Genomic DNA, 24,554 nt, shown 5'->3' with positions numbered 1-24,554 from the left:
CGAGGCCCGCAGGGCACAGGAATAATGAGACACGGACTAATGTTGCTCACCTTCCGGATACCTCGTGTGCGGTTCCACACAAAGTCATACCAGTCACGGTAGTTGTCCTCACCCTGGTCCATGACCTGGGTAACCAGGTAGTTCATGGTCATGTTCAGCACAGTAAGGGGCCGCAGTTCATGGGGGAGGGGCTCCTCCTGGTCAGCAGAGGACCTGCTGTACTCCTTAATGGCAGCAGTGTGGTCCACCTGCGTGGGGTGCAGAGGGTGATTTGCAGCCTGTGGTCTGTCAATTCATGGCGGGGAGGGGGAAGCATTAGGAAAGAGGGGCAGGGGTGGTGATACCTTCTCCGTGTTGGGGATGACCTCAAAAGAGCTCAGTTGGTTCCGGGTCTCCCTCATGTAACGCTCCTTCTCCGGACACATGTCAGGACACGTACCCACAAACACCTTGGACAGATCCAGGTCGGTCCTCTTGGGCCGAGCTGTGCCAGAGGAGACCGTGTCAGCTGGCGATTCACTTTGGGGTGGGAGGGGGGGGTGGCTCAGCAACGTGACCCTAGGGGGACCTACCCTGTCGCAGGATCTTGTCCCGCTGCTCTAGCAGACGATACTTCTCCTCTGCGGTTTCAGCTACCTGGCCAATCAGGTGGAAGAGGGGAGAGGGGAGGCTGCTGGCTAGATGTTCGGATTCGAGGCCGTCTGGGCTGGGCTCCATCTGCGGCTCACTCTCAAACTGCAGGGCCTTTGTCGCCAGGGGTTTCTTGGCTGGTGACCTGAGAGGGACAGACCAAAGGCTGAAGAGCTTCTAAAAGCTGGCAAAACCTGGGCTCCTTTGAACACCTGGCCAGTAGGGGGCATAGCAGCCAAAGAACTCAGTTTGACTTTAATGTCACGAATCCGAGCCTGAGGTAAAGAGTTTCATTACCAGATGACCTAACATAACTCAAGCTGCTTGGAAAAAAAACAAACAAAATGTATACATAATAAAAAACCAGAGTGATCCAGATTTTTATTTTTTTTTAAAGAACTTGCATTGGGTTTCAAAAAGGTGATTTTCTTCCCTAACTTAATTTAATAAAGACCCGGCCATCTTATTGTAAAATTGAGTTATTTACTCTTACGGTAAGAGAATGATTTAAAGACAAGATTACCCTCTGGATAGGGATGAGCTGGAGGACCAGCCGGAGGTGGATTTGGAAAGGGCTTTGCAGACAGGGGCTGACTCAAAGCCTCCTGCCTGGCTCTGAGGATCAGGGTCATTTGGCCCTTCTCTCCTGGACCTAAGAGACACACAGAACCAGTTCATCGAAACAGCTGACATGGGAATGAAAGGCTGCAACGAGTCACAAAGACCCCGCCCTGGCCTTGGCTCGATGCACAGATAGAGAGCACCGTAATAGTCACTCACTCTGCTTCTTCCTCTGCCAGAAGATGGTGAGCTCATGCCTGCGCAGCAGTTTGCCCTTCTTCTTGGCTTTGGCAGCAGAAGCCTGAAAGATACCAAAAGTCAGTGAGGAAAGCCCGGGAGATCATGGACGAGACCACAGCCTAATGAGTACAGCGACCAAGCCCCCCCCCCAAAGGTGTGCAAAGCCATTGCTCACATGGTCGTGGAAGTGCACTATGGCCAGGTTCTTCTGGGGCCTGCAGAAGATCCGCTGCACACGTCCGAACTGGCGGAAATGTTCCCCCAGGATGTCCTTGCTGTTAAGACTGGCTGGAATGTTCTTGCATTGGAGCACCATGGCTTCGGAGGGTGACATCCCCCCCAGGCTGTCTGTGCTGTCCAGGCGGCGGGCACGTCTCACTGTTGATGCTGCCTCAGTTTCGGGATCTGTGGCAAGTGTCACAGAGTTCAGTTTTTCAGACTATACTTGGCTTCGAACCCAATGTGCTTCTTCCTGGGAGTACTCACCCAACTCCTCCGCCCTCTCAAGGACCTCCCGGGTTGGGGCCTGTGACCTTGGCGGCGTTGAGGGTGAGTGGCTGGTGGTCGGTGCCATCGAACCCTGGTGCTCCGCCTCCCCCCAGTCTGGCTGTGGCTCCTCACTCCTCTTCGGCTCTCGCCGGGTCTGTAGGGCCGGTGTCTTCAGGATGCTGGTCAAGGCACTGCGAAAGATGCTGCTGACAGGCCCCCGGCCCCGGACCAGGGGCCTCTTGGGAGGGTGCCTGGGGGCGGAGTCAGCACCAACTTGGGGCTCCTCTGATAAATGCTCCACCATCTCCTCCTTCCGCTTGGTACCCTTAGCCGCTGCCTCCCCTGCATTCTCCCCCTCATCGCCCCCCCCCCCACGGACCTCACCAGACACAACCCCAGCGTCAGTCTTGGGTTTTAGCGGACCAAAGCTGACAGCACCAAACAGTGGCCGGGGCTCATGGAGGCTAGAGGCAGAGTACCTGGAGACAGAGGCGGCCTGGGAGGTCCCCCCACCCAGGCCACTGCCAGCACCAACGGAGGGTGCTGCTGGTTTCGAGAAGCTGAACTCCTGGGTGGTGCTGGGATGTGCATCTTTGGTGGGGAGGATGCTGCTGGACACTGCGATGGGCTCCAGAAAGGAACTCAGAGGCAGCAGGAGCAGGCCCACTGCTGTCCATACTGGTAGCGGTGGTGCTGGATGGGCTGGAACCAAAAGACTCGGACACAGCCTGGGACACAGCCGGTTCAGGACTGGCGCTATAAATAGGTTTGAACACAGCTGCGTCTGACGGCTTGAAGCTGAACTCTGAGGTGCTAAATCCGCGGCCCTGAACGCTTCCAGGGGAGAATACCGAAGAAGACCCTGTGGACAACTGTCCGAATCTCAGTGGTTGACTAGACCCCGAGGAGGGGGGAACAGAGGAGGCGGAGATAGCGTTAGAGCCGCCGAAGCCGGGTGTGTGCTGAGCAAATCCGCCGGTCTGTCCGAAGGCAGAGGTCTGGGGAAAAGCCGAGTTCTGGTTAAAGAGTGAGCTCTGACCGACCCCGGCCGGCTGCCCGAAGGAGGGCGGCGGGCCGAACCTGGTGTCGCTCTGTACAAACGACGGGGTCTGACTCCCAGAACCGGGCATGCCGAAGGTCGGGGCCTGTCCAGACGCCGTCCCGCCAGGCTGCCCGAAAGGGGCGTTCTGCTGGCCGAAGGAAAAGAGCCCCGAGGTCGGGGCGCGCGGAGACTGAAACGCTCCGCCTTGTGTTCTGCCGAAAAGCCCAGACGGATTCATTGTGTAAAAAGCCCAAAAATACGGCCTTCAAAAGTCGAAACAGAGTTCTTACAGCGCGGTAGATTTCGGCGTCCTTCGGCCTGGGAGATTATATCCGCGCCTGTGTCACATCTGCGGAAATATACAAACTGGCAGCTCCCCTGGCCTGGTCACTGCGGACACTGCGCTCCTTCTGCTACAAAAATGGGCACAGAAACAGTCTCAACTGATGAGCACAGGGTACTTGGGGTCTTAAAATGTGAGCAACTGTGTAGGCACAGGGTCAATACCAGGGCAAGTGCAGGTGGGGCAGCCATCTTTGGGGAGGGCACTACGATCTCCGGTACAGACAGTAACGAAGAAGGCAAGAAAAGTGGTGAGGAGGAAGAGGAAGGGCCCAGGGACTCGACGTCAAGCCAGGTACGCAGCTGGTCCTCGAACCTGCAGATCCAAGTCAAACAGGAAATGGCTCAATGTTTATGCCACAACTCACATGAGAGAGTACACGTGTGTAGCATGTCTGTTCTCTGTCAGACCTGCGGCTCTGTTCTTTCTCCTCCTCAATGCGAGCCAGGAGGTCCTGGGGGCTGGAGGCAGCATCCAAAACAGGGGCAACACCGGATCCGGACTCAGGGTCCTCAACCATGCTGTGAAACAGCTTCTGTTGAAGACGTGGCCTGGCCAGTCGAGGATGAGGCCACATGCTCTGGTGACACCTGCAATGGCAGAGACTTTGGATAAGAAGCCAGTATTGTACACCACTCTTGGGGATATGAGCAAGACTGGAAGCTGATGGCTTTCCCTCTTCTTCCATTTAATAGTAAATAATATTCATTAAATCTGCAGGTCACTGTTAACAGTCTATCTGGAATGTGTTAGATTTACATGGCTGGCTGGCTCTTACCCTGCCTTCCCCTGCTGCTTGTCCCTTACGGCATCCACCCAGCAGGACGGCGGTATGAAGCCCTGCAGCCCATCGCTCAGGAAATACACCGAGATTTCTCCGTCGTCACTGATGATATCTGAAGATGGTGGGATAGGTTCACACCTGCATGGCATCCCCAGTAGGCCCCCCCAAACGTCAGACCCACCCCACCCCCCTCACCTTCACTCACGGGGCACCCAGGAGGGTTCCAGTCCCGGAGTTGGTGCTCTACACAGAGCATGACAATTTCGTCCCAGGGCACCTCCCAGAAAGTGGGCTCCTTGTCCGGCCCCCCACCTCGGCCCACACAGTCCTGACGCAGCCTCTCCAAAAGGTTCTCCAACTGGGACATAAGGAGTGGCTGGCTGTGGCGGGACCATGGGATTTGAGATACGTACTGGAAGATGGAGGCAACCAGCTGGCTCCAAGGAGCTGGGTGGGGGGAGCGGTGGCAGCAGCAGAAATTTAAGGAAACAGACTAAGAAGCAGCCACTTAGCAAGAAGTCCGAATTCCGAATCTGAGGCATGGACATACCCCCCACGGCTGGCAGCGGCCAGTCGGGCAGCCGCAGGCTCAGGACTGCCCCCTGGAGCCACTCCAGGTGCTCAGCCGAGTTCCAGAGCAGATGTGGTAGGCAGTCACCACCCCCTGGCACCGAGAACTCTGCCACGGGCCAGGAGAGGCCAGCCAGACTCGGGGACAACACAAGGCCAGCCAAGAAAGCCAGGACAGTGTTGTAGAGGCCGATGACGGGTGCAGGGCCCTGGGAGGGCAGTCCCGCCATGTCACGGTCCCTCCGATCACGGTGAAGCCTACCAGCAAACTCGCGGCAGAGCCCGGCCTCCACAACCTGCACCAACGTCTGCGAGACGAGCCGGGCTGGTGCCGTGGAGCGGGCAGCGAGCCACCTGACGGCATGGCGGATCTGCGGGGAGACGGGGGTGATGGTCAATGGGATGGTTCAATCTTACCGAGGCCAGCGACAACATGCACACTCACCTGCTCGGATCCTTGGGGTTCGTTCGTGGTCTCGGGGATATGGACGAACATGTACTCTGAAATCAAACCTTCCTCAATGAGTGTCTGAAGCATCAGGTTAGCTCTGCATAGCCTCAAGAGAAATGCTATAAGTAAAGTAAGCGAATCCCACGCGACACCTGTTGTCATAGACACGGTTAGTGTCACACCTTCCTCTAGCCGTTCATCGCTGTGCCCAGCCTGCCCTGGGACCACCACCACCAGAGGAAGGGCCTGTGGCCAGGCATTAGCCTGCTGGATCTGCCGGAGTTGCAGCAGGGCGGATAACAGGAAGATGTCCCCGTCTTCCTCATCAGCCCCGGGACTGACTGCCGAGGGCAGCAGCATCAGCAGGGCGCCCATGCCCATCAGCCCCTTCCGCTTCTCCAATGCCAACTGGCCTTCCTCGCTGAGGGGCCCGCGGGCCACCTGACCCACAGTGAGAAACATGGCCTCACTTCCTGCACTTGCACTGTTCGCAAACAGGACCTGCAATCACATAGTGCCAGATTATGCTAGGCTATGTTAAGCTATGCTAGACTAACATTAATGACAGAACATGCAACACAGGGGCATGAAGCCTGTCGATATTCATCGGCAAGTTCCCCCCTATCTGCCACACCTTCACACACACGTGCACTGTGTGCATGCGCTCCCCCACGCTCCGCAGGCCGCTGCTGATGCTCAAGGTTTGCATGTGTCCGTTGGGGACCATCTCCCTGTGTTCTTGCTTCTCCGAGTTACCGAATTTGGACTCCAGCCATTCTGTCAAAATCCTGCATCAGAGATGGGAGGGGGGCACAAATGTAAGCTCCAGGACCTCTAAACCCAACTAACACCCAATCCCTCCCCGAACGACACCCAGTTCCCCCACTTACTGGTTAGCAACACTAGCATCTCTTTCATGATCACTTGGCAACAAGAGGGCTGCCTTCCAGAAGATTGTGTCAGATGGGTTCGAGACGCTTGCTGCCACCAGACTGAGCAGGTCCAGTGGCCCCCACACAGATTCGCTGAAGTGGATGGAGATGTAGATGAGCACATGGAGAGTGATGGATGGCTAACAGCTACTCTACAGTAGCACCATACCTCAGGAGCTGCTGGTAGAACAAGTGAACCTTCATCTGATGCTCGGTTTCCCTTCGCATCTTCGCCAACCTGCAGAAGGCATCGGTACACTTAACACTATAGCAAATCAATGGCCAGCAAAATAAACGGACAGGACGGAAGTCATTTTGGGAAGTACTGTCTAATTCAGCAGAGGTGCCCCGATCCAATATTCAAGATACCTAATCAGACGGATCGGACATCGGCCACATGTGACCGATCCATGTTCAATAATTATTTAGTTATTGCCAGTCTATTTCTTCTTATACTGAGTGGTACAATCAAATCGCACAACAGCTTTCCCCCCTTTTTTATTTTTTGTGGCATTCAAGCTGAACGTTAACGCTTCCTCGGTTTTTTGACACTCAGTGTGTGTGAGTGCAGTGACTTCCCCTGCTATGACGTCATGTGCATGTCCTTTGTAGTGGAAGGATCAGGTGATGGTAGCAAATGCAACTTGCATGCTTGCGAAGCAAACTAACATGTCTAAAACCTGGAAGAATTTTATGCTTGAAACAACCAGTAGCACAGCGATTTGCGATCTTTGTAAAAACAAAGTAACATTCAGTGGAAAATCCCACTAATAGTGCACTCAATTAAGGCAATGCAAGTAATATGAAAAAAAGCGATGGTTTGGAAGCCAGCTTGGGCTGTTTTGCGCACTCGCTATAGCTTGATACACGAGGTGCTGCTATCACAGTGAAAAGTGACGCATGCCACTTGGGTGTACAAAGAGAATCTGTCTTTAAACAATTACGTTCACTGTGTTTTCAAAGAACCTTTACCGCTTTCCAATAAGGAATTATATATATAATATTCAAACAACTGCAAAATGTCTCAAAAATGCTCAATACAAGATGCACAAAAGAGGTGGAACAGTATCTTATGTATGTTTCTTGTGGGCTAATTAAAACTTCTTTTCCATTTGTATTTACTAGCTTGGAAAAAAAAAAGAGCTTTGGTCCTGGATCATACTCATAATCAGCCAATACCTTATGTTCAGGTATCAAGATTATATTGGCACTGAAAAAGTGGGATCGGTGCACCTCTATTATTATGCTGTGAGAGAGATGTACCTGGTGCAGGAAACAGAGAGGTCCCCAGCGTGCCCCAGGTTGACCACGCCCCGGGCCAGCCTGTCCAGGCAGGGTGAGGGGGGGGCACTGGGGGCCAAGGCCTGCAGCCTGAAGCGGGGGTCCACACAGCCAGGGGCAGCAGGAAAATCACGCATCTGTCGCTTCAGCTGCCTGCGCACGGCCACCACATCACGCCACCTGCAACACATGCACAGGGTGAAGCCCGGTTGTCGGCGAGCATGTGGGCAAAATATCTGGTCCCCTTACCACTGCCCCTTACCTTTTGATGAACCTGCGTATACTCAGAAGCTCTGCTTCCAGGACGTCTTGGGCCAGCAGGGTGAGCTCACCACACAGCGTCTCCTCCAGCAGTACCTCACACACGTCTTGTGAGCTGCGAGCCACACATTCTTGGGCACGCCTGGCACGAAGGGGCATGCGTTCAGCCTATATACAGTTATCTGAACACTCTCTATGACCTCTGATCCCCCTTGGCTCACCAGTACCTGATCTCTGTTGAGGCAGTCTCCACGATGCAGTCGCGCAGCACCTTGTGAAAGGTTGCGGAGCGGACGCTGTTTAGTGGGAGTGGATTTGGCCAAAAAAATCAGGGTCAGCGTGAGAATAAGCAAAATAGTTTTAATTTTTAGGGGAAAAAAAGAATCACACAATAAGGATCCATTGTCCCAATTCCTAAAGATTAAAAACAACGGTCAAAAACTTCCCAATTACAGCAAGGTTGGGTAACCTCTTAAATGCAGAGAACAAAATCACCCCATTCCCAGAGCCTCTGTGCTCATACACCATAAAAAAAAAAGACTCTCCCCCCCACGACTAAACAGCAAACATATATCCGGCGGCCAGCACCATTTACAAACAACGGGGAACACATAACAATCAATTAACTCCTAAACAAAACAAAGAGACTCTGAGACACCCGCCCAACTTCTCAACTCTGCAAGTAAACAGATTTCCTTAATGGATGAAAACCCAATCCATCCCTATGTCACCTGAGAAAGGACAATACAGAGGTGGCTTGATCAGGGCCTCCTCTGTCTCCCCCCCTGGCCATAACCCACACGGGCTAGGCCAATTAGGCCCGGAACCAAAGAAATATTCCCTCGTTTCTGCCCGGCACCCTTTAGCTGCTGGCCAGATCAAACAACCCAAAGACCAAACAATCGACACAGATGGTACTCCCCTCGTGCACAAATACCCCCTTGCGCTCAGGTTTGCGCCCCTACCTAAGCACAATAAACAGGTATGTATATGCACGAAAGTCTGTGTGTGCCTCCTGTATCGGTCTCCTCAAAGGGCTTCCCTGTGCGGTCGCTCCATGACCGTCACACACCCCCCCACCTCTGGTCTCACGCTGGCAGGCGGGAGAGGAAGTCAGCCGTAGCATTGCTCCGCCCCGGGATGTAGTTGATGGTGAAGCGATACGGCTGCATGGACAGGTACCAGCGGGTAATCCGTGCATTGGAGTCCCGCATACGGTCCATCCATTGCAGCGGCCGATGATCTGTCTCCAGGAGGAACTCGCGGCCCAGGAGGTAGTATCTGAAGGTGTCAAGGGCCCATTTCACCGCCAGGCACTCCTTCTCGACTGTTGAGTATCGCACCTCCCTCGGATACAGTTTACGGCTGATGTACGCCACTGGATGCCTCTGGTCTGGTTCACCCTGGAGAAGCACTGCACCTATACCTGTATCAGAAGCATCAGTCTGCAACACAAATTGTTCTTTAAAATTAGGACAATACAATACCGGCTCATCACACAGCGCATGCTGTATGTCCTCAAAAGCGTTCCTGGCATCTTCAGACCACTGCACCTGGACTGGACAATTCTTACGTGTCAACTCTGTAAGGGCAGCTGCCCTAACAGAAAAGTTGGGCACAAATCTTCTATACCATCCAGCCATGCCCAGAAACGACCGCACTTGAGTCTTAGTCTGTGGAAAGGGGCACCTCTGAATAGCCTCAAGCTTCTGCACCTGTGGCTTGATGATCCCCCCACCAATCACATAGCCCAGGTACTCGGCCTCCCTCTTGGCAATGGCACACTTAGCAGGGTTGATGGTAAGACCTGCAGCTGCAATCCTGCCCAAAACATCCTTCACATGGTGGACATGATCTTCCCACGATGCACTGTACACGATGATGTCATCGAGATACGCCGCCGCGTAGCCATTTGTGCCGGCCAACACCTGGTCCATTAATCTCTGAAAGGTTGCGGGAGCTCCATGCAACCCAAATGGCATTTTAGAAAAATGAAAAAGACCCCAGGGGGTCCGAAAAGCAGTTAGTTTCTTGGAAGGGTCACTAAGGGGTACCTGCCAATAACCTTTCGCAAGGTCCAAGGTGGTTACCCAATTGGCATGTCCTAGAGAGTCAATGAGGTCATCAATTCTAGGAGTGGGATATGAATCAAATTTAGAAACCGAATTTAGATACCTGAAGTCAACGCAAAACCTGAGGGTCCCATCTTTCTTGGGTACCAACACTATCGGACTACACCACTCACTCTTCGATCTTTCAATGATGCCCATGGCCAGCATCTGGTCAACCTCCTTCCTCAATCCAGCAAGGAGCCGTTCAGGGATGCGGTAGCTCATGCGTCGAGGTACGGCGCTCTCACATAGGGTGATATGGTGAGTTACTAGCGTGGTATGCCCTGGCTGCTCCTTGAACAGGCCCAGGCCACAAAGACCGTTGATGTCACTTTGCTGAGCCGGGGAGAGATGGCTGAGGTCAAGGGTGCCCCCCGTTGGTAAAGGTAGGTACTGCTCCTCCACCTCATCCTCCTCTGGCACTCGTCGGATCAAAAGTACCTCAGCACCTGAACCTGGTCGTTCCCGCCACTCTTTTAGGAGGTTGATGTGCAAGACCCGTCTGGGGTGCTTTTGCCCTGGCTTAGCAACCTCATAGGTTGTAGACCCCAGCTTCCGAGTGACCTCAAAAGGGCCTTGCCATTTCGCCAACAATTTGCTGGAGTCACTTGGCAACATCACCAGCACTTTGTCACCTTCTACAAAACTCCGAACACGGGCTCTCTGGTCATAATAATACTTTTGACGCAGCTGTGCCTGTTCGAGGTTCTGTTGTGCCAGCTCCGCCATACTCTTCAGCCTTTCCCTCATCTGCAACACATATGAGAGGATGTTCTTTGGCTGTGGCGGATCTTCCTCTTGCATCCAGATCTCTTTTAATAATGCCAGGGGTCCCCGCACATCCCGGCCATACAACAACTCAAAAGGTGAAAATCCCGTCGAAGCCTGCGGGACCTCCCGGTATGCAAAGAGAAGATAGGGGAGCCAGTTGTCCCAATCTGCTCCGGTTTCACTAACAAACTTCCGTAACATCTGCTTGAGGGTCTGGTTAAACCGTTCAGTCAGACCATCGGTCTGTGGATGATAGGGTGTAGTCCGTATACCCTTTATCCCTAACAATCCATAAGCCTGCTTAAGGAGCTTGGACATAAAGTTGGACCCTTGATCTGTAATTATAGCCCTAGGAAACCCCACCCTTGAAAACAATTGCACAAGACAAGTGGCTACTGTCCTAGCCTTCACTGTTTTCAAAGCAAAAACCTCAGGGTACCTAGTGGCATAATCTGTGATGACCAACATAAATCTGTTTCCAGCTCTACTGCGCTCAAGGGGGCCTACCACATCCATCCCCAACTGCTCAAAAGGTGTCCCTACTACCGGCAGAGGCTCTAAGGGGACCTTTGGGGCACACCTACTGGCAGTTTTCTGGCATTCGGGACATGTTTTACAGAACTCAGCAATATCTTTGGCCATATTTGGCCAATAAAAATAGCGGCTGACTCGGGAAACTGTCTTCTGTCTGCCTAAATGGCCTGCCCAGGGAATCGAATGGCCTAAGTCAAGGACTACCCCCCTAACTTCCTGAGGCACTACCATCCTTGCCTCTGCACCTCCCACTTTAAACAACACACCATTCTTAATGGCAAACCCCTGTCTGGAAGTCTCTCCTCCATTACCACTGAGTTGCTCTGCCTGAGCCTGCTGATATAATGGGCCAATATCTGCGTCTTGTTGCTGCATTAAGCTCATATCCGGAGGGATCTCTAAAGGAACCTCCAACATTTCGGGGCAAACCTCTCCTTGACCCTGAGCCGCCCCAAATTGAAACTTCTCCTGTCTCCTCTGTCTTTTTGTCTTCCTGGACTTCCCAGGCTGAGCTTCAATGTCTGCATTCTGAAAAGGCAATACAGGAAGCGGTACTTCTTCCTCCCTCTTTTTAGCCATAGCCCTCGTCACTGTCATGTTACACTCACCACTCCCAGGTACTAAATCAAGCAGCAATGGGAAGTCCTGTCCCAAAATCATCTGATATGGCAGGTTATCCACCACCCCAACCTCCAGTAAGTAAGTCTGTCTAAAAACCTGCACATACACCCTGGCAGTTGGATGCATTCTCTCTTCCCCATGAACACACTTCAGTTGGGTCATCACAGAGTAGTTCCTTAACTGGATTGGGACCAAATCAGAAGACACTAAAGACTGCATACTACCAGTATCGACCAGTGCCTTAACCTCCCGCCCATTCAGGACTACAACATGACAATGGAGAGCTACAGGCTTCTTAGGGGAACTAAGCCCAGGCACGGTACATATACAAGATTGGTTGGCTGGATTATTTGGACATTTTGGTTTTATATGACCCTCCTGCCCACACTGATAACACACCAAAGGTTTAGAGCCACTAGTCCTCAATACAGGGCTCTGTTTGACCGGACCACCCCTATCAGCCACAGACTTACCCCCACTGCTGATCTTCATCAAAGGCGGAGACAGCCGGGTGGCCCTATTGGAGATGGACCTGTTGGAATCTCTGTCCCGTCTCCACCGAGCACATGACCAAGACTGGGCCTTCCGTCGGGCAGCCACAAAGACATCTGCCAGCGCAGCAGCATCAGAAGCAGATGCAGGGTTACGCTCCCTAATCCACACCTGGAGTTCTGGAGAGACCAAACGCAGGAACTGTTCTAAAATGATAGTCTCTCCAATCTCCTCTTTGGTGTGGTGTTGTGGTTGGACCCATCTCTGGTACAGGTCCCGCAGCCGGACATACAGCTCCTTTGGGGTCTCTTCTTCGCCCACCTCTGCTCCACGGAACTGCAGTCGGTAAGTCTCCTGGTTGATATCATATTTTGCCAAGATAGCCTCCTTCAATAGTGCATAACTAAGGGCGTCATCCTGGTCCATACTGACATAAGCAGCCCTAGCCTTGCCCGTCAGGAGGGGCGCCAGTCTAACTGCCCAGTCAGTTGTTGGCCACTGACACGCCACCGCGATTCGCTCAAACGTCACTAAATAATGTTCTACATCATCAGTCTCACCCAATCGTTGCAGTCTAGGTTCCCTCTCTATCTGAGTTCTAATTTGGCTACTCGTCTGAGGTGCACTAACCAATGGTGCTGGATGACGTCCCATGGCTGACGTTCTCTCTGGTGGCTCACGTCCACCAGCAGCATTAGCAGCAACCCCAGGATCTGGTGCGGTTCTGACGTGTACCTCCCGCTGTAGGAGGCTAAACTGATGTTGCAACGTCTTCCACCGGGTCTCCTGACGTGCTGCTTCTTGTTCCCACTGAACATCTCGTGCCTGCTGCCATACCATATGGCTACGGAGCATGTCCTGCAGCTGCTGAAGAGAGGAATCTTCAGCCACGCTAGCCATCACAGGCTCAATACCATCCTCCTCTTCCCCTCCAATGGCCATGGTCTCCTGCGGGCCAGATTTCTTCTCTGTGGAGGCACCTTTCTTTGGCGCCATCGCCTCCACCCCAGAAGGCCAATCGATGACAGCGCAGGAAGAAAAAAAAAAAATACAGCAGAAAATACTGATGCAAAAAAAAAGAAAACTCACTCACTACTGCCTCCTCATGGCATCCCACCGCTGCCACCAGTGTGAAAGGTTGCGGAGCGGACGCTGTTTAGTGGGAGTGGATTTGGCCAAAAAAATCAGGGTCAGCGTGAGAATAAGCGAAATAGTTTTAATTTTTAGGGGAAAAAAAGAATCACACAATAAGGATCCATTGTCCCAATTCCTAAAGATTAAAAACAACGGTCAAAAACTTCCCAATTACAGCAAGGTTGGGTAACCTCTTAAATGCAGAGAACAAAATCACCCCATTCCCAGAGCCTCTGTGCTCATACACCATAAAAAAAAAAGACTCTCCCCCCCACGACTAAACAGCAAACATATATCCGGCGGCCAGCACCATTTACAAACAACGGGGAACACATAACAATCAATTAACTCCTAAACAAAACAAAGAGACTCTGAGACACCCGCCCAACTTCTCAACTCTGCAAGTAAACAGATTTCCTTAATGGATGAAAACCCAATCCATCCCTATGTCACCTGAGAAAGGACAATACAGAGGTGGCTTGATCAGGGCCTCCTCTGTCTCCCCCCCTGGCCATAACCCACACGGGCTAGGCCAATTAGGCCCGGAACCAAAGAAATATTCCCTCGTTTCTGCCCGGCACCCTTTAGCTGCTGGCCAGATCAAACAACCCAAAGACCAAACAATCGACACAGATGGTACTCCCCTCGTGCACAAATACCCCCTTGCGCTCAGGTTTGCGCCCCTACCTAAGCACAATAAACAGGTATGTATATGCACGAAAGTCTGTGTGTGCCTCCTGTATCGGTCTCCTCAAAGGGCTTCCCTGTGCGGTCGCTCCATGACCGTCACACACCTCCTGTGTGATCTCGGCACACAGTGTCTTGCTGAGCCGGGCCAGGAGCTCCTCGTGTTCCTGCTTTCTCCTGACAGAGACAGGCCCATCAGATGGCACATCCCCTCAAAATGCACCCACCCCTCCTCCCCAGCCCAGACAGGTGAGGCCTACCTGGCTTCCTCCATCCTGCGCTTCTCCTCAGCGATATGCTCCCTCTCTGCCTGGATCTCGGCAGCAGAAACCTCCCGCAGCATCTGCTCCACCACCTCACTCAGCACTGCCTCCACCTGGCCGTTGCACATGCTGCAACAACCCATCCACATCACCAAACTGGTGTTGGTTGAGTGTGACAACCCTCTAGAGGCCACTGCTCCCTATCTGGCTCACGCTCCTACCTGAGTGCAGCAGAGATGTACTCGGCTCCGGTGGCAGCCACGTCAGCCACCTCGGCCTGCACTACCTCCTCCAGCATGGCCTCTACCTCCGTGGCGATGTCCTGCAAGGGGGGGGGGGGTTATTTGTCATTACTATGGCAATACCAACACACTGCTACTGGGTTGACACGCAGCAATGAGCAATCTATCACCTGCTCTGTGTAAACGGGCTCCGGTGGGGGAGGCGTAGGTGGGGCGACTGGTGGTGCCTCCGACGGAGATGCCCCAAGTGCTCCACTCTCCTCTCTACCAGGGAGGCCAGCTGACTCCGCTGGGTCGCTCGGCATCTTGGATCGGTGCTTGGATCGGACAAAATTACAATCAGAGGCCAGAAGGTGGACGAAGCGTAACAGTTAGCGGAAGGTGGAGTGCAGACGCACCAGCCCTGGGCACACTGCCTGCCTCCGCTGGCTGCCCATCCCCACGGTACTTGTTGCGGCTGTCAAAGCTGTTGACGGGTGTGTGTTGGGGTGGGTTGGGCAGTGGCGCGCCGTTGACCACTTGGCCCACCAGCACCTCCCGCTTCCTTGCGATGGCCACAGAGCGCTTTGGACGTGGCTGGATCTCAGGCTCCTGGTACGCTGTCCGGCTTAGCTCCACCATGCTAGGGGGAGGGCAGAGCTTCAATAAAATATACCACCCATCAGAGATTAGCACCCCCATCAGAGATAAGCCACCGTGCCCCCAACACAAAAGGGACAACGAAGCACAGCCCAGCCTTACCCTGCATCGACCGCGAGCCCATACTGCAGCGCGAGGTCCGAAGCCTCGCCGGCATTCTGGAACATGAGCATCCGGACCAGGTCTTCGACCGGGAATGTGGTGGAACCACGGGAGCTGTAGGCCACATTCAGGGCCCGCAGAGCCTCACGGCGCACCTGTAGGGGGCACCAGAGCGGTCCAGGTAAGTGAGGTATTGGGGCTGATGAGGATGTAGGGAGCGGAGCAACGGCTCCCCCACCTGGTCGAAGTAGCGGTGCAAGATGCAACCAGCCAGATACGAGGCCACCTTGACCAGCTTGAAGAACCTCACGAAGTTGTTGCTGTTGACAGCGGCAAAGGCCTGGACGGCAAACTTCACCTCCGGAGAGTTTCGGAGCTCCGCCCGGAATTGCTGCACCTCCCTGCAGGTAGGGAGGGAATGAAATGTCAGCTGGAGAGGTGCCACGGTGACACGGGACACCGACTGCCGGCCAGCCACCCACCGGAGGATGTCTCCATCATTGAGCTTCAGGAGCACGCTGTACTGCCGAAACTCTGCCTCATGAGGGCAGTAGATGTTCTTGCTGGCCAGGTACATCTCCTTGAGGCTCTGCAGGCATTTGGTCAGGTTTTCATTGTTGATCTTAGCATCAAAGGACATCATGGGCTCCTGGCACAGGTGGTGTGCGCAGTGGATGTGGAAGCGGGCGCACTTTTCAATAAGGGACACCGTAAGCGGGTCGCACAGGTGCTGCTGAGTGATATCCTGCAGATGGCCCAGAAAAAGGATCAGGACGAGGCCCGCAGGGCACAGGAATAATGAGACACGGACTAATGTTGCTCACCTTCCGGATACCTCGTGTGCGGTTCCACACAAAGTCATACCAGTCACGGTAGTTGTCCTCACCCTGGTCCATGACCTGGGTAACCAGGTAGTTCATGGTCATGTTCAGCACAGTAAGGGGCCGCAGTTCATGGGGGAGGGGCTCCTCCTGGTCAGCAGAGGACCTGCTGTACTCCTTAATGGCAGCAGTGTGGTCCACCTGCGTGGGGTGCAGAGCATGGGGTGTGGTCTGGGGAGGGGAGGGGGAAGCATTAGGAAAGAGGGGCAGGGGTGGTGATACCTTCTCCGTGTTGGGGATGACCTCAAAAGAGCTCAGTTGGTTCCGGGTCTCCCTCATGTAACGCTCCTTCTCCGGACACATGTCAGGACACGTACCCACAAACACCTTGGACAGATCCAGGTTGGTCCTCTTGGGCCGAGCTGTGCCAGAGGAGACCGTGTCAGATGGCGATTCACTTTGGGGTCGGAGGGGGGGGTGGCTCAGCAACGTGACCCTAGGGGGACCTACCCTGTCGCAGGATCTTGTCCCGCTGCTCTAGCAGACGATACTTCTCCTCTGCGGTTTCAGCTACCTGGCCAATCAGGTGGAAGAGGGGAGAGGGGAGGCTGCTGGCTAGATGTTCGGATTCGAGGCCGTCTGGGCTGGGCTCCATCTGCGGCTCACTCTCAAACTGCAGGGCCTTTGTCGCCAGGGGTTTCTTGGCTGGTGACCTGAGAGGGACAGACCAAAGGCTGAAGAGCTTCTAAAAGCTGGCAAAACCTGGGCTCCTTTGAACACCTGGCCAGTAGGGGGCATAGCAGCCAAAGAACTCAGTTTGACTTTAATGTCACGAATCCGAGCCTGAGGTAAAGAGTTTCATTACCAGATGACCTAACATAACTCAAGCTGCTTGGAAAAAAAACAAACAAAATGTATACATAATAAAAAACCAGAGTGATCCAGATTTTTATTTTTTTTTTAAAGAACTTGTATTGGGTTTCAAAAAGGTGATTTTCTTCCCTAACTTAATTTAATAAAGACCCGGCCATCTTATTGTAAAATTGAGTTATTTACTCTTACGGTAAGAGAATGATTTAAAGACAAGATTACCCTCTGGATAGGGATGAGCTGGAGGACCAGCCGGAGGTGGATTTGGAGAGGGCTTTGCAGACAGGGGCTGACTCAAAGCCTCCTGCCTGGCTCTGAGGATCAGGGTCATCTGGAGGCCTTTGGCCCTTCTCTCCTGGACCTAAGAGACACACAGAACCAGTTCATCGAAACAGCTGACATGGGAATGAAAGGCTGCAACGAGTCACAAAGACCCCGCCCTGGCCTTGGCTCGATGCACAGATAGAGAGCACCGTAATAGTCACTCACTCTGCTTCTTCCTCTGCCAGAAGATGGTGAGCTCATGCCTGCGCAGCAGTTTGCCCTTCTTCTTGGCTTTGGCAGCAGAAGCCTGAAAGATACCAAAAGTCAGTGAGGAAAGCCCGGGAGATCATGGACGAGACCACAGCCTAATGAGTACAGCGACCAAGCCCCCCCCCCCAAAGGTGTGCAAAGCCATTGTTCACATGGTCGTGGAAGTGCACTATGGCCAGGTTCTTCTGGGGCCTGCAGAAGATCCGCTGCACACGTCCGAACTGGCGGAAATGTTCCCCCAGGATGTCCTTGCTGTTAAGACTGGCTGGAATGTTCTTGCATTGGAGCACCATGGCTTCGGAGGGTGACATCCCCCCCAGGCTGTCTGTGCTGTCCAGGCGGCGGGCACGTCTCACTGTTGATGCTGCCTCAGTTTCGGGATCTGTGGCAAGTGTCACAGAGTTCAGTTTTTCAGACTATACTTGGCTTCGAACCCAATGCAGGAATGCACGCACCCACACAAGCACGCATGCACTCACACAGGCAGACATGTACACAGGCACGCAGACAGGTAGGTACTTACACAGGCATGCACACATGCAGGCACGCATGCACGCACAAAACTCCTCGTCCTTAACCCAGGACTTCCAAACATAAGCAAAACACAGTTACAATATTAGTTGTAATTATTAGCATTAGTAAGATTCCCCTTACATTGCATAATAGGTAAGAAATAAATGGATGTAGGGGCGGCATGGTGGTGCAGTGGTTAGCACTGTTGCCTCACACCTCTGGGACCCAGGTTCGAGTCTTCGCCTGGGTCACATGTGTGTGGAGTTTGCATGTTCTCCCCATGTCATCGTGGGGTTTCCTCCGGGTACTCCGGTTTCCCCCCACAGTCCAAAAACATGCTGAGGCTAATTGGAGTCGCTAAATTGCCCATAGGTGTGCCTGTGTGAGTGAATGGTGTGTGAGTGTGCCCTGCGATGGGCTGGCCCCCCATCCTGGGTTGTTCCCAGCCTCGTGCCCATTGCTTCCGGGATAGGCTCCGGACCCCCCGCGACCCGATAGGATAAGCGGTTTGGAAAATGGATGGATGGATGTAGAGAAGAAACATGTTTACAATTCAAAGTATATTAGAGATGCTGTAAGTATGTATGTGAAGGGTTCAATGGGGCTAATCCCACAATGATTAAAAACAATTTGACAAATTCAAATAACAGGCTGAGAAGGATGTTCAGCTTCAGCCACCGGCTCTCGTTTTTGACAGTGGGGTGTAATTTTGCCGGTTCTTTCCTTTCTTCTGTTTCCCATACGTTGTTTGCAGAGGCCCCTTCACCACATCGCCATGTGATGTGGACACCTTCACACTGCCTGCTTCTAGATCATTTATGTTGAGGTGTTCCACTTTAGTTTCAGCAATGTGTAAATTAACATCATTCAGCTGGAATTCATCGTCTACAACTTCTAATAATAATAATAATATCCCTGTGGGGATATTGCGTTTTTTGTGTCTCCCTCAACATGCCCTTTGTGGAGTAAGTTGTCTGTGAAGGGCAGCTACCTGTTGGGGCGTCTAGGGAGCTGGGGGGAATTAAGGACCCGCAGACGTGCTGAGGCTGGGTTTGAACCGGTGACCTTCCGATTACAGGCACAAGGACTTGGTCTATGTATTGACCCCTGCCCCCCAACTGTGTATGAGTAGCATTTATGGTGTTTCTTGAATGTGACTCTAGAGTTCCGTCATACACATTCTTTTATTTTCTTGCATTGTCCGTTTTTGTTCATAGTCTGTAATTTTCCGAATAACGGCAATTTCAGATAACTACTGGAACTATGAATTCCGGAGGGGAGAATATATTCATGCAAGTTCCATTACATGCTATAGATATATTGATCTGATACCTTTCTTTATCAGACTGTTACTGTACCACTGTTAAAAACCACAGATATTTTATTCTGATTGTATGCATTTCCTTATTAGGGCACATTAGTTAGTTCTTTTAAAAAATCAGTTTATTCTGACATCGTAAATTTCCTGATCAGAGTTTACCCTCTTTAAAATGACAGGGTTACACTTGTGCCATTTAATTTCCGTAATCTGTGGCAGTCAGTGACAATGACTTATTTACTACCAAACAGCACTGAGATTGAGTAGAGTGAGGGGCTTAGGGCGTATTACGGAAGAATAAAAGCTGAGTCCTGTATCCAGGCGAGATGCGTAGCTGACAGGCTGATGAACGTTTCAAACTCTTACCTCCACCGTACTGACAGGAACGGCGAGCAGCTGTGGCGTCATGGCATCAAACTTCTGTTTCTCCAGGCAAGAAAACAACCAAGACCAGCCTTAATAATCTAAACACTTTGAAGACTGATATAAATGGTAAATATGAGGCGTGAATACCATCCAACACTACCAGTTACTCAGTGAATACTCAGTCATGCAGAAATATAATCTAAAGTTATAATTATGGGGACATGTGGCCATCCACTGCAGGTGACAATGTCCTAAACTCTTTCATACTTAAAGAACGCTTACAGTTATTACTTTGTAAGGATGCATAGAACTCCAGTTCAGTATATTTATGGAATATATACAGCAGCAACTACTTTATGGTCATTTATTAAGTAACAGACTTATTTTCTACCTGCGGGATCTTATAATTATGCTGAAATAAAAATGTAACTTACAGCGTAAAAACATGGAATCCAGTCCAAAATTTATTTAGTTTGACATGTGATCAAAATTCAGAGTAAACTAATACATGATAGCATGCATGCAAAAGATCAAGGGCAGAACAGGGGCTGTGAACCTAGTCTGCATTAAAATGGAATTAACCATCTCTCTCAATATAAAATCGGGATAATTATTCTCTTCAGAGGCATCCATAGAATAGTGTATCCATCCCCTCACTCCTGTGTATAGAGGCATATCCTAAGGCTCCGGCAACAAATTTCAGCTCAACAACAGCATCAATAATTTTACAGCTAGTTTTAAAACTTGCTTTAACATACAGTGATTGCAGAAAATGATAAACAAATTAGGTAATATTAATTAAATCATTAAAATGTGCAGAAAAGGTTTTGAAGTTTACATCACGATAAATGAGAACTACACGTGATTACTAATTACTGTTAACTAATTTGCTGTCTGGACTTTTTACAGTGAGGGGATTTTTACAGGATGCCAGTCAGTGGCACAGACACAAGTTGGCCAGCTGGCCTATTCATTCAGCACCAGCCCATCAAGTAGAGAATTTATTTACGTAGTTTTAAGTGGACAGATTTCTGACTAATTTTCAAGCATGTGCAACAAGTAATGACAGATATTGACGTTAGTTTCACACATTCAAAAATATTCAGTAACTGCGTTGCTTGTGACATTTGCGTTTGGTTTATACTTTCATAAGGTGTTCGAATTTTTAACCAATATGTTTTGTTTTGCCATTTCCAAATATATGTGTTATTCTAACATCCGGAATACGGCACGTATGGTAGATGTTCATGGACGTGGATGGTACTCACACAAAGGATGTGAGGACCGACTTCAAATGGCGGGGGGGCCAATAGTACTATTGGCACACGTTTCCCTTCGTATCAAAACATGGGTTAGTATGACGTGTTCGTAGTGAGCATATATATCCTCTATCAGTTTTATCACAATCTCGTATATCATACCTTTTGTTAGTATAGGTATCTAGCTATTCTCCCTTTACCTGTAGAGTCCATTAATCACGGCGGGGGTTGCGGAAAATAAGGAGGACGCTATAGCGGATCAGTCCAATATTTATCTTCTCCGTCAACTCCGGGAGAGAGAGCAACAGGACAGAGACAAAAAAAATCCAAAATCGAGGTAGTGAAAACAGACAGGTGGTCAGGCGATCGGCATCGGCAGTGAGAGGGCTAGGCTATAAGCGAAGGGCGGAAGAGGCAGAACAGAGGTGGAGACAGGTCAGGGAATAAACGCTGGAACTTAGCACGGAGGGCTGAAGACCGGCAGGTGTGCCAGACACGAATAAAAAGGCTCGCCGATTACCCCGACGGGCATCAGCTGGTAGAGGAGGGCAAACGGTAACCGGTCCTGCCGGTTCTCGGGACAGGTGTAGAAGCGCTACGGCCGCTGCTCAACTCCCTCCTAGGGAAACCAGCGGGGGTGTGGCAGGGGAGTCCCGCGTGACATCATAGGGGCTTCCCCTGGGCGATCCACGACACCATTATGCCCCTCCAGCTATTATGGACAACCCGTGGAATCTACATTGAGCTTGGTGTGTAGCTACATTATACATTCCCCCATGCCCAGTGCATAAAGTATCATTACACTGAGGTATTTCAGGCTTTAGATGTAACCACATAGTAGAACTTGCTTCCATGCACTATGATTAGATGTCAATAACATTCGTTGAACATTATTTCAACATAGCCATAGTACATGCAGTCCAATTCATCCATCGAGTTCGGTCACAGCCACTTGAGGGGGCACTCCGGCAGACGCAAGGATGTTCTTCCCCCTATAACACCCCCTGCAGAAGTACATCTCACTTCCATTAGTAGGGGCCAGTTCAGCATGGTTGGTTTGCTGGACAGGTGAAGTTGTCTTGCTGTCGATCTTGTATGCTAACATACAGTGTGATGGTTTCCTAAAAGTGGAAGTGTGCTCCAGCTCGGTCATTGGGACTGTATCATAGCCGAAGGCTGTCAGCAGCATTGGCCACGCCGTCCACCAGGGCCATTGCGCCATCCTTCACGCATAAAGAAGAACTGACATCCACATTACTGTAGTTTTCTCATAAATAACATTTATTAGCTGGGATACGTCACCAACTTTCGGCGCCTGGCTTCATATTGGTGGCTAATGTTATCTTGTCCCACTGTTTCTATAAGGAAACATTCCAATTATTCCTTTTTCTGGATCTATTTTTATAAATGAATTGTGAAGGAAAAGGAAAATATGCAAAGGAGGCCAAACTAACACTGCAATCTGGAGTAATGTATTTTATTCTTTGTATAATAATGGATGAAGTTTAGCTTCCTTACACTCTCTCTGTACCTCTGTTTCTAATGCGGGTTTACGTGAAGAGTTGTACTGTATTTAATCTAACTACAGCTAGATCAGTACCAGAGATAAAAACACTGGATGTCGCGTTGAATACAGCCGTCTTTGGGAGCGAATGCGTCAACAGAGCCGCCATCTTGGGACGGGGTAGAGCTCCTTTTAAATGAATGAACGTCTATCAGGGACAAGCTGGCATTCAGAAATAAAGAACCATAAATGGGCAAATTTGAGAAGCGATTTTTATTGTCTTGGTTCATTATAAATGCGGTATTTACGACCGAGCCACGAGTAAATCGACAGGGAAGCGGTTTTTCTTAACACAGCCTACTTTTATGTTCAAAATGTAATGCGCATATAGGTATTTTTTCATTCTTCCAATCGAAATAAACATACACTACTCTCCTACTACGTGCAGAACAATGCAAATACAAAACACCACAAAAAAGGCCAGCAATGTTAGCTGAAAGACTAAATCCCATTGTGTTACCACTCATGCATTTACATTAATGCAGGCCGGCTCGTGGCATTGGCAATATAGGCAATGGGCCAAGGGCGCCATTCATCCAGGGGGCGCCACAAACGGAGGAAGAAAAAAGTGTAACATTCCACTATTCTTAAAGCTAGTTGGTATTAATGTGTCTTAATATGAAAAGAACAAGCCCACATGAATTTACCTGCTAAACAAAGCCTATTAAGTAGTAATAATAATAATGATGATGATGACGATGATGATGATACATAACTTTCCTATGAGCCCCCCCCCCCTTGTAACCTCCCTCAATAACGAACACAAGTTGATCTCTGATCACGGGCATTTATTCACATATCTATCCGGTCGAGCATGCCGTGAGAACTAGATAAAATAAAGCACATACATCAAAAAATGAATAAGTAAAAACACAGGCAATTTCCTAAAAATAACCAAACACAAACAAATAGGCTACAGCTCGCTCACGCCATTAACTTATGACTGCAGCTCATACAGTAACTCCAATATCCATGAATATTGACATTATAACTTAAAACACTTTCTCAGCCGCATAACAAATGCTGCACTTATAACTGAGCAAAACAAAAATGTTACCAGCAAAACTGACCAGACCTCAACCCAAACGCAACATTAGTTCCGCTATAGTTTCCCTACGCCTGGGGGGGCGCCGGCGCTGATGCTCGCCTAGGGCGCCTCATCGGCTAGGACCGTTACTGCATTTAAGCATTTGGCAGACGCCTTCATCCAAAGCAACGGGCATTTGTATAGACTTGTAGAGAACTATAGACAATGAACTGTACACAATACATTTTCCAGACAAAGAAAATACTTTATTTTTTTTTTACATTTAATATGAAAGATGAACATCCGTTTACCTGCTTTTTGGAAAAATAACTATAGACAGGGCAGGTCCATACACACAGGCATCTTGTGTATATTTGTCAAGAACTATAGCCAATGAACTGCAATATATACTGGTGTCAGTACAGAAGCTGTGTCTTTCCTGTGACGTGGGGGTGGGAAGACAGAGGCTCTGTGTCTAGTATTTAGTATCCTTGTAACAATACTATTTTACACAGTTTCTTCCTCAAACTGCTGCTCTGTAGTTGGAGAGTATGTACTTTTGCCACATGGTCTTCTCTCAACTTGTGAAAGCAAGACAAGTGAAATTAAATTGAAATGATGGTTGCCAATGCCATCTTGAGTTTCAGCAATGTGATCACAACGATTAAATATATCCTGAAAACCTACATCTGCTTTCACAGATGCTTTTGAATAGGGATTCAACAGAGACTGGATGTTGGAGGCCTGTCTGATGCACTGCTCAGCTGAGCCAATCACCTTTACTGTACCATGGCTTAGTATCAGCAGGCCTCCATTGTTACGCAAGGTCAGCAGATGATAGTTCTGACGAGACGTGAAGGCACGGCTGTACTAACCAAGCTACTGCAGCACATCACACTTCAGCTTCTTCACGACCTGCCTAACAACAAAACCTGTGATATACACCAGAGCATTCTCAGTTAGGGCTCCAAAGCTGGCTGGCAAGTAGCTATGGTCTAACACAACACCAGTGACTTGCTCAAAAGGAGAGGACCCTCTTGTGTCCCTGTCCTTTGGCATGGCTTTGAACAGCAGAAATGCCCATGTTGCCTACATCAAAAGC

The 24,554-nt window shown here is 50.5% G+C and overlaps 2 protein-coding genes across 2 annotated transcripts in view; one reads left to right on the top strand and one right to left on the bottom strand.

Moving 5' to 3' along the window:
- LOC125705801 (uncharacterized protein K02A2.6-like) overlaps positions 1-24,554 on the top strand; it is a 135,283-nt gene that overhangs the window by 86,567 nt on the left and 24,162 nt on the right. The window lies entirely within an intron of this gene.
- On the bottom strand, positions 15,776-17,729 carry LOC125705815 (germinal-center associated nuclear protein-like). The gene is made up of 7 exons (XM_048972096.1): positions 17,558-17,729; positions 17,361-17,442; positions 17,094-17,232; positions 16,512-16,714; positions 16,284-16,423; positions 16,067-16,202; positions 15,776-15,925 (listed from the first exon to the last, which is right to left on the bottom strand). Exons 1-7 carry the CDS (start codon positions 17,714-17,716, stop codon positions 15,876-15,878), a joined length of 909 nt encoding a protein of 302 aa, XP_048828053.1. The 5' UTR covers positions 17,717-17,729; the 3' UTR covers positions 15,776-15,875.

This window comes from Brienomyrus brachyistius, chromosome 13 (genome assembly GCF_023856365.1).
Source record: "Brienomyrus brachyistius isolate T26 chromosome 13, BBRACH_0.4, whole genome shotgun sequence".
Taxonomy (NCBI): domain Eukaryota; kingdom Metazoa; phylum Chordata; class Actinopteri; order Osteoglossiformes; family Mormyridae; genus Brienomyrus; species Brienomyrus brachyistius.
The sequence above is the reverse complement of the archived record's forward strand: the minus strand, read 5'-3'. Positions and strand labels throughout refer to the sequence as shown.